The sequence below is a fragment of the Mytilus californianus genome, unplaced genomic scaffold, assembly GCF_021869535.1.
Source record: "Mytilus californianus isolate M0D057914Y unplaced genomic scaffold, xbMytCali1.0.p SCAF_1, whole genome shotgun sequence".
NCBI classification, from domain to species: Eukaryota; Metazoa; Mollusca; class Bivalvia; order Mytilida; family Mytilidae; genus Mytilus; species Mytilus californianus.
In genome coordinates this window covers 50,695,695-50,706,563 of record NW_026262581.1, presented here as the reverse complement: position 1 = coordinate 50,706,563, position 10,869 = coordinate 50,695,695, and the positions used below count along the sequence as shown (strand labels likewise).

Sequence of the window (10,869 nt, the reverse complement as noted above, 5' to 3'; positions counted from 1 at the left end):
ATCATTGTAAAATTCATAAGCACCATGTATAATTCTAGAAATGCTTTATTGAGTACTTAATAACTTTGTGGTACCACCTACTCGGCAGAGATTATATACATTCATTTATTATTGTAACAATATTTTTTTTAATAATGGAGGGGATATACAGATATATATATATAATGTTTATAATGTGGTCAGATTTTGTTTGTATGTTTATGTATTGTCTTGGTAAAAATCCTATAATTTTGGATTTTGAACCAATAAAATGATCTTATCTTATCTTATCTTATCTTATGTCGAGCAAGATATACCTACTATTTAACTGAATTAAAGCCACCTGTTAGTATAAACTTGTATCATTGTACATCCAGGTCGAATCTTTTCAAATAAAAACGATAAAGGCAAAAGACTATTAACTCTGCTAGTTTTCTATACTCGGATGTATTGATGCGTTTTTCTTTCGATCATTGCTTTCTTTTGAATGATAACTTTTTCTATGAGGGTTAAGTTTATTCATTTTAGTCCTTAGTTTGAATCAGATAGATGATTAAACTAAAAGGGATGTTTTTAGCCGTAAGTTATAAATAGATCATACACAGGATACAAATTATATTATTTACCCACATTTTGAATTTCACTAAGCGATAAAACCATCTTATTGTACATTTGTACATAAGCAATAAGTGTTGATGTATATTTAAGAAAGTCACTGAAATGTTGAATAACACAAATTTTCCACAGTAACACAAGGGGAATCAACTTGATGAACATAAAACGTAACATATATCTAGGACCAATAGTCCAAGTAAGAATTAAGCATAACATAAAATTGTGAGAAGATATGGCCATTTCTCTATCATTGTGTATTGATATTCGTTTACTTTTAGAGTCAATATCGGATATCTAAGTTGATAAAACACTGATGATTTTGCATAACATGTTGGTAAATAATTCACCAAACATCCATAGAAAACAAAACTTTATTAGAACATAGAACAGTCAAATCGATTTACGGTAATCTATAAGAATGAGTTGAATCTTAGTTTTATCTACAAGTATGCATTTCCAAAAGTAAATCATATCAAAACCAAAGTACAAGCCACTGGCTGAATGACTACCGTTGAGCGAGACGCTAATAGACATTTTTAAAAAACTATTTGATACCGACGCTTACACCTATGCCTATGACGCGAGGTAACCTTTTTGAAAAGGGGTCATTTCAATGTGTACAACGACCACAAGCATTTATATTGCATTCTTTCTAATTTACATATCAGATACTGTATAAAACATTTTTTTTAAATGATTTGCTACTTAATTGACTCTGTTAAGTAGCTGTGAATTGACCGGTCTAAATATTGTACTTCGTAAAAAAGAAAAAAGGGGGGGGGGGCTTTATGTAAATAAATAAAACTTTAAACAGAAGCAGACAGGAAGGAACGTGTAAAGCATTTTATAGCGTAAAACATTACGTATAAATATATAGATGATATTATTAGTTATCTTGGTGTATTTAGGGGTATACGGAATTTTATACCGGTGTTGAAAATGCGTTGTAAAATTTCGTACACCCCTGATTACATCAAGAAAACTAATTCATTTCTTATGAAACGTTCCTTAACTAATTTTTATCCTTTGGTTTAAAATTTTTAAAAATTCTTTGAAGAACTCCCTCTTCACATTTCAACACTGGTGTTGCTGCGCGTTGTCAAATACAACTTTTGATATATTCTTTCTTTTTAGTTTAATTTGTCACAATTTTATTTATTGTTTTTTTAATCTTGGAAAAAATTCCTTTATATTGACAAAAGTAAAACATTCAGGGTTTCTAGCTCCGATTCGGATTAAAGAATAAAACAAATTACAGAATATATTTTATTATCTCTGCAACTAAGTTCTACGGGGTCATTCATTCAGTTTATTTTGACATTTTGATACGGACCCTCTATTTTTGTAGTCGGTGTAGGTATCGGTATCGGTGTAAATGTCTGTGTAGACGACTGTTTGAACATGTCTAATCAGAAGTGTCGACAAAGTAGTGGTACTAAACAATTGATAAAAACATTTATAAGAGCTAATTCACACATTATGCGAATCAATAAAAAATATGCAATCTGGTGGAAAATGCAGATTATATACTTTCTCTGCGGTGCTCTGACTTCGGAGTTCGGACTTTGACGTTTTTGTTTTTACCCTGTTCAGAACAATCTCATGGTTAATCTTTTAAAAAGATAAAAGACCCGATGATGCAAATGAAGAGAACATTTAAAATAGCAATAAAGATATTTCAAAGGACACCATAATTCGAAGTCGATTTTTTTTTTATCGTTTGTTAAAATTTCTTATAACTTGTTTAATTTAGAACATGTCCGTGTAGGAATATCAACAGTTAATGATTGGTTGTTACAAATCAACGGCTGGTCTGTGATCAAGTTTCATAACAAATATAAATTTTCAAACTCTATTTCTATGTTACTGATCGATGGAGATGACACACGCAAAAAAGGAATAAACGGAATCCAAAGGTATTGTCAATTTATATAATTTATTTTTATTATGTTGAATTTGCTGTTTTAAAATATGAAAGTAAAGGTCTTTATTTACAGAACTGCACTCAGAAAACAATAGACGTGGATGCTTAATTTTGTTCCTTTGACCAATGTTAGGTTCATTTGACAAGCTTTAATTTAGAACATATAATTAAATAAGTGATGATGGCATTTTGAAAGACAAATTATGCACACAAAATTTACAATAGAAATTAAAATTACACAGCGAAGAAATTGAACTCTTATTTCTGTTGATGAATTCGAACTATTTTGAATATGTCCTTTTTCAGCTCTTAAATCGTCTCTTGGACATATACACTTTTTTTACCCATTGGAATGTTAAGAATGTGTCTATGTTATCTAATTTAAGTCAAGAGTGCACCAAAACAATAATCGACTATGAATCCAATTGTAGAGTTTTTGCATGAGAAACAACTAATTGTAACATAACTGTGTCCCTGCATATACAAATTTATGAAAAGATTTTTTTTTGATGTATGCAAACTGTGATCAGTTTCTATTACAATTACCTATAATGCATTCTCCAATCGAATCCCCTTATCAAAAGTTTAATGCACTAACGAAGTCAAAATTATTGTCAGATCTCTCACAATACACCATGCTGTTCCGCTTTGTATAGAATAAGATACAGATTCTAAAAATGAGTTGTTTCCCTTAAAAACTTCAAAATAAAACAAGTGGAGATATGAAAAATAAGCTTTCCTTATGTTCACGAGAAGCAAACAATTTAGATATCCGTGTATACTAAAATATGAATAAAATCGTTTTCAAGGTAAAAGAAGTACAGCTTTATTAAAAAGGTACTTTTATTTGTGTATTCTTTACACTGCAGAATAAAAAGCAAAAGCAACAAATTTGTTAGATGCTTACGCATAAAGTGATTATCCTAATTACTTGTTTGTTTTAAATAATCTGGTATTTGTGCCATACATTGTTGAAGATCTTAAGACGTTTTATATTTTTTCATGTCATAGTATTGTCTTTTTTTTTTTCAATTGACAAGTACAAACTGAGCTGTAAATTTTTATCAAAATTAGCAATAACATGTAGCGTTTCCAGTGAGCAATAAGACAAATCTAACTAATTGTTGATGTGGTATTTAATCTATGGAAGATAAAAAGCAAGTTTGTTCGGAAATTCAAATGTTGGTATGACATTTGGTCACCTGAAACTTTCCTCCTAGAAGTATGCCCTATGCTAAAAGTATGTCTGTTAAGACGACCTTTATGTGTAAATTCGCAGTCATGTTCAAAGGTTGTCCCGTTTTGGAAGAGTGCCATGCGTTCTCCACATTCACATCCAGCTGCAATAATCAATTAAAGGCACCATTTTTGACTTACTGCAAGGCAGAATTTCTGCCATACTTCGCAAAATTTGTCTAGTTACAGTCACAACTTATCCCTGTTCTCTCGACCAACCAAATTTGAGAGCACTGAACCTTCCATTCTTGCCTGAGTTTTAATTTTCTTTTACCCTGAATATGTATGAAATATTTTCTTCGGCAAGTTAGGCTAATAATAATCAATCAACCTCAATCTTTAATGCATTTGCACCATTCCTTTTGTTTATTGACTGCACTTTATAACGAATTGTACATACTTTACAGATATGGCCATGCATTCAACATTGATCTGTCTTGTGAGATTTTTTGTCAGTGTTACATTGATATTAGATGGTAAGTTAAAACTTATACTTAAGACTAAATATAACGTTCATGTATTCTCGTAAGTAATTTACAATCTAAAATTTGTTTTATACAAGTCAAGAGTGCCATAATATTTCTTCTGCAAAGAAGCAATCATCTTACATAAGCAACTGTTTCTGTAAAGTTTTGATATTGCTCATGATCTGTAAACAAAACTTTATGCGATGGCATTTTAACCGACAAATAAATTAAAGGCACTTAGTAGGCTATCGGTGTTGAAATCATCTAAATCCATTAAATGAATACCAAAAGGAGTATATAAATCAAGCTAAAATAACCAAAAAAACTGAGGGAATTACACGAACCCAAAAAGTAACGAGACTAACTATGTCGAAATTATCACTAAAAAATATCTCAACCTTGCTTTTTCTACTTTAATCAGTGACATGTGAATGTTCATTCGATTCTAGTACAGACTGCATGAACCAGGCCATTAAGAAAGGTAAATTACATACATGTTTATCTTTAATTACAATGCTATATGAAATTGTACTGAATTTCCCTAGTCTTCAAATTAGTCTGTCACTGTTTTAGTGTAAACTATTGCAAATTTTTCTTTTTTTTTTTTTAAAGTTTATCCTAAGTAAACGAATAACACTAGCTGTAATGCATATTGTTATACAAAAAACAAAAAAAGACTTTTAAAAGGAGCATATATTTTTATCACAAGGCATGGGGTGTTAACGACAAATAGTTGATGGTCGATTGGTCACAGGATATGTGTAAATTTTATGTGTAGTACATTTGAAAACATCGATAGACTTTAGACTGGGCACTGATTAAAATTGATAAAACTTTAAATTGACAGTTAGATGTCAGGTGAACAACATAATGTCGGATATCACATTGCTAAAATTTCGAATTCTATCATAATTTCTTACAAATAAGTAGGAGTCAAACGTGTTATAGAATAATATAATTTTCATATTCATATGTTGCTTAGAACTATCAGATATAAGTCAATTGGAGTACATTTTGTAGCGTAAATCTTTCTTTTACGTAAAAGGATCACATTTTGAGTAACTATTTAAAACTTTAGTATAAAGACATCCAAGCAGATCATTTCCATTGATAATGCTATACATATCCGTATGTCACAAATGCGTTGTTTTGATGATTATAATTCATTTGTAGGTATGTGGACATTTATATTGCCATGACGTATTACTGTGTATTTCAGATTGTTTCTGCAGTTGCTTGGAGGCAAAATTAGATGCATATTATACTACACAATTAAAAGTTCAAGCTAACTATTTATGTACGCATTTTCTTAAAGAGTGTAAAGACATTTGGACCCTTTCTTTTAGCTACACAGTTGTCAATATTTCAACTTTAAATGAGGAACTGTATACCAGTGAAAGAATACTCGTGCCTCATGATCAGGTATGTGAAAATAATCATTGATTTATTCAATTTTAAACTATTCACACAGGGATCAAATTTTGTTGTTTGTTTTTTTTTTTGTTTTTTTTTATCGAAAATAATAATGGGAATAAACAAGGCTCTTTCTGATCACAAATTATATGTTAAAGACTCACACAATTCTTGTCGTTTTGAAATTGATATAGCATGTATTCTTCTAGTACAGTAGTTGTATACGGACACTATAGTCGTATCATTACTTGAGAGAAATGTCCATTTGCTGTTGTCACGATTTTGGTTTCGTTCTTGTTACGTCGTACAGTAATGAATTATTCAATTTGTAGAAGAGAACAATTTTTTATTCAATATTAACATGAGCCACAGGATAGGTGCCACATGTAGAGCAGGATCTTCTTACCCTTCCGGAACACTTGAGATCAGTCGCGGTTTTTTGGTAGGGTTCGTTTTGCTCAGTACTTACTTTTCTATGTCGTTTTTTGTTTACTGTTGTTTACCTTTTGGTCTTTTTCTTTTTTTTGCCATGGAGTTGTCAGTTTATTTTCGACTGATGGGTTTGAATGTCCCTTTGATATCTTTCGCCTCTATTTTGTAAATCTGAAGGCAATTTTCTAATTGGAACGAACCTGAATGTGAAAAGACCTACAATAGGGACCTTAATAATACAATGTTTACTAGGACTTATATGGACTGGAAAATATACAAAGTATACCTAGAGTAAAACATAGAATGAATAATGTACAATTTTTTATTCAATTCAATACTTTAATTTCATTATATTTATATCGCAGACTAGTTATATTTCTTTATCATTTTGCTAGGAAATTATAACGGAGATTAAAGAGTTAGAAATAGCAGGAAAATATAGCATTAAAGTAAGTATAATTAACAGTAGATAAAAACCAAAATCATATAAGATATGCTTTCCATGCATATACAAGTGTTTATAAGAAACGTTTTATTAGGTATGCTCCAAACCAAAAGCTTGGAAAGTCAAAAACGTGCAAAAAATATCATCAAAGATACCAGGTTTGTAATTTTTAACGCCTGATGAGCATTTCGTCTACAAAAAACTCTCATTGACGCTTGAATAAAAAAAGTTAAAAAGGTTAATCAAGTACCAAGTTGAAGAGCATTGAGGATCCAAACATCCGAAAGATTTTGCCACAGCTAAGGTTATCTATTATTCGAGTAGAAAATATTTAGTATTTCGAACAACGTACTCAAAGATTTTATTATTTATAAATATGACCATATCGATGACATTTCATATCAACACAGAAGTGTTGACTTCTGGGCTAGTGGTAACCTTTGAAAACATAAAAAAACGTAAAAAAGAATAGAACAAAACCATAAATGGTAAACTTTGCAAAAGGGAGTAGCAAATGGGTATATTAATTATATTATTAATCGACATTAAAAACAACAACACTCAAAAGTCACCGTAAAGTAATTGTTTATTTGTCGTCATGGTTCGTTATCAACTCCAGGTGTTGGTTCACCATATGAAATTATATTATTGTATGAACTGAATTTTTATGGACAAAATATACCATATAACTTCTATACTGAAGCACTAGCTACTGGGAGGATGGTATTCGACGCTATTATAAGATGGCTGATGAAGTTGGCTATTCTTCTTCGGTACATTTTGGACATATAGCTCTTAATCTTTTTCGTTTGTTTACATCCCTGGCTTTCAAATATTCTGGTTTGTGCGTTTCAGTTGAAGGCAAAGCTGGAAAAGCTCTTCGGACGCACGACATTTATCAATATCAATATTTATTTACCTGATTTATACCGAGGGCATAAAACCAGTTTAACTGTTTATTCAAAATACACCCAGACGCAGATTTCCTGCGTAACAGGAGCGACAAATACACATAAATTTACACATAACATAGAAGCAAAATGAGAAGAATACATAAAATGAAACAGTATAAATATTTTTTTTTACAAAACTAAAAGTATACTAAACCTATTGACCAGATCGCAAAAAGTCCGTGCAATCTGTAAAGTTTAAATAACTTTATATAAGTGGTATTTCCATTTCGTAATTGTTTGCACCTAATCATGATATCAGATGTAAAGATTCTGAAAATAAAAACATTTAAGTCAATTAATTTGAAAAATCTAATAAACTACTTAACAAAAAGATATTTTTAACGGACATTTGCCCACATACATGTTTTTACGTGAATGATATTATGTCAAACGTTATGCAGTGTGTATATATTTCTAAACACCAAAAGTAAATAACTTCTCTATTGCAGTACTGTTTCAATTGTTTAAACCTTTTTTTATGTTAATATTTTTTCTTCCTTGATTATAATGAATATTTACAAAAAAATGTTCTATTCAAGTATTCTTTTTTTTTATTGCATTACAGATTAAACCTTCTTGTACAATTTGTGGCAGTGGTTGTAAAGTAATACATTTATCAAGTACGTATCGATACTGTATGAGTGATTAATAACATCAGCAGAAAAACTCCTTTACTAAACATATTAGATGTCATTTAATAGTTTTTGGGTAAACTTATTATCCGCATTTTTTTTTATATACAAGCTCATTGTGACTGCTTGAAATTACTACATGCATCTCTGTATTCGTATGCACATGATTCAACCATACTTACATGAATACTTTAGTTTTATGATTTATCATATTTAAGATTTGAAAATTAATCTAATTATGATATTCATCCGTTGGCGTAGTTTTTATGCCCAACAAACGCGCTAATGATGTACAATAACGTCTTCTAATATCAAATAGTTTGACGGAATAAGAACGACTGGAATCAAGCAGATTTTGTTTACAAATCATCCATCGAAACATGCACACATTGTGTGAAACGTATGAATTTCAAAACAGACAAGAACATATGAAAACATATCATGGATTATTGTAAAAACGGTAACATACCAGACTCGCATAGAGTAATCCCTTCCAAAACATATTATATATCACAAACAGGAACATTTGAAAACCAGTAACATTCACGAGTAAGAACTATGACAGGAAATTTTTAATCCGATTTATTTTTTTGTTTGTTTGTTAAAATAGAAATAAAGGACATAAAGGGAATATATTAATAAGACAAACCAAACAACACAAACACACAAGACATTGATATTGTTTACCACAATTTTACCTGGGATATATGGTTCATTCCTAAAACTTTTGTATAAAATATTAATTGATATTTAATGGAAAAATAACACACAAAAAATAGCGTTTTTAATACAAGGATATATATAGTTATTTTTTAATTTTTTTACAGGCATCCAAATAAAAAAAGGAAAGGTACCAAAGAAATCAAAAGCTAAACAGTATTTAACCGACTTTATTTCTTTGCCTGTTTTAGTCACTTTTGTTTGCGTTTTGGTCATCGGCATTTTATTAATAATAATATTGACTCAAAAAAACGAAAGACACTGGAATCAAATTCCTGTATCGGAAATACACATATAAATTGTTGTCATAAATTGTGTTTAGGACACTGTTGAAATGAAAATGTGCAATGGGACCGATAATGCGTTCACGATTTTATATATACATGTATATATAGCAATGTAATATTACCAACTTCGTATAGCATGCTTTCATATTGAAAATATTGTAAATAATTTCATTCGATCAAAACATCGTCCCTGCAAGTATAAATGAAAGCTGAACTGTGATACGAAGTTAAAAACTAATTAGATTTACTAGAGATGTACGTGAAGGAAAGAGGTAAATCTTGATGATTTTATAGCTAAATTCACCGAGACAATAATACGAATAAAAGTAAGAATGGAAATGGGGAATATGTCAAAGAGACAACAAACCGACCAAAGAGCAGACAACAGCCGAAGGTCACCATTGGGTCTTCAACGCAGCGAGAAAATCCACGTCCGGAGGTGGTCCTCAGCTGGCCCCTAAATAAAATTGTGTACTAGTTCAGTGTAAATGGACGTCACACTAAACTCCAAAACATATGAATGAACTAAAATTAAAAAACATACAAGACTAACCAAGGCCAGAGGCTCCTGAGTTCTGATTGAGAAACATGATAGGTCTGTGGTGAAATCATAGTTATTGTATTCTAGAAACCTTATTAAAATGTAATAGATTATTTTGAGGGATTTTTATGTGGTTTTAAGACAGTTTTTGGTTTTAATTCATACATGTTATTTGTATTTCCGGCTTTCGCCTGAACTTGAATTTACTTGTAGGTACTTTTCGGTTATATCTGCTCTACAAAATTTTTATTAGGTTTTGGAATTTTGAAAATTTTGGCTTCGCGCATTACTGAAGAGACATATATGTCGAAATGTGCATCTGGTACAGTAACTTTGATACATTTAATGTTATTGTATACTATCTCTTTCAAAAATAAAAAAAACAAGACCTGTAGTCTCTTCATATAGCTCGTCATGCGAACTCGAATCAGAAGGAGACAACTACTTAAACGCAACATGACGATAGAATGACTAAGAATTGTGTCTCCAACTGCAGAAACAAACTGAAAAAAAACAAAAATATACGTCATGGTAATATGAATGTCCACATCCCTAAAAATGAATTATAATGATAAATATGGCATAATCAATGCAAATAATCTGCTTGGGTGTCTATATACTCAAGTTTTAAATAGTCATGGAGTTGTCCGTTTAATTTCGACTCTTGAGTTTGAATGTCCCTTTGGTACCTTTCGCCACTCTTTTCCAAGGGAAAAATCATAACTCATACATGTAGAAGGTAGATTATACCAAGTCATAAGAAAAATCTATGAGAGAGATTAGAAAAGTAAACCACTGTTAAACAAAAAACTAACTATTGGACAACACTATATGAAAGAATGGCGTAAATCAATTGCACAGAAGTACTAGTATACGGATGTACAAATCTCATGATACATATATCATTATAGAAGAGAAATTAACTTTTTATATGTTTAATAATCAACACATTTCTTGTCAAATAAAAAGATCGATTTAACCAAATGTCTTTTAAAAAGAAAGAAAAGCTCACAAGGATAATTTTATTTTCTGAACAAACATTTCTATAAGAAAATGATGCGTTTGAAGGATTGTTTATCCATCAATCCTGCGAAGTCATGTTAACATTAATTGTTGCCTTGACGATTCAAATCCATGTCCCATAGTACCTGTCCTTTGAAAATGAAGTGCGTTATGTTTTTTGCACTGAAGTCGATTTGTTTAAATTTTCATTTGATATAAAAAG

General features: G+C 30.5%; 1 protein-coding gene across 1 annotated transcript; it reads left to right on the top strand.

Annotated features, from left to right (window-relative positions):
- Positions 1-2,414: 2,414 nt before the first annotated feature.
- On the top strand, positions 2,415-10,038 carry LOC127720818 (uncharacterized). Its single transcript, XM_052227570.1, has 7 exons — positions 2,415-2,510; positions 4,162-4,230; positions 4,643-4,702; positions 5,441-5,643; positions 6,462-6,515; positions 8,030-8,084; positions 8,924-10,038. Exons 2-7 carry the CDS (start codon positions 4,164-4,166, stop codon positions 9,112-9,114), a joined length of 630 nt encoding a protein of 209 aa, XP_052083530.1. The 5' UTR covers positions 2,415-2,510; positions 4,162-4,163; the 3' UTR covers positions 9,115-10,038.
- Positions 10,039-10,869: the final 831 nt, after the last annotated feature.

What these genes read in the sequence shown, in the direction of transcription:
- LOC127720818 (XM_052227570.1), top strand. Translation starts at nt 4,164, where the DNA reads ATGGCCATGCATTCAACATTGATCTGTCTTGTGAGATTTTTTGTCAGT. An exon ending in TGTTACATTGATATTAGATG is followed by an intron (nt 4,231 to 4,642) that starts GTAAGTTAAAAC and finishes TACTTTAATCAG; the next exon opens with TGACATGTGAATGTTCATTC. An exon ending in TACTCGTGCCTCATGATCAG is followed by an intron (nt 5,644 to 6,461) that starts GTATGTGAAAAT and finishes TCATTTTGCTAG; the next exon opens with GAAATTATAACGGAGATTAA.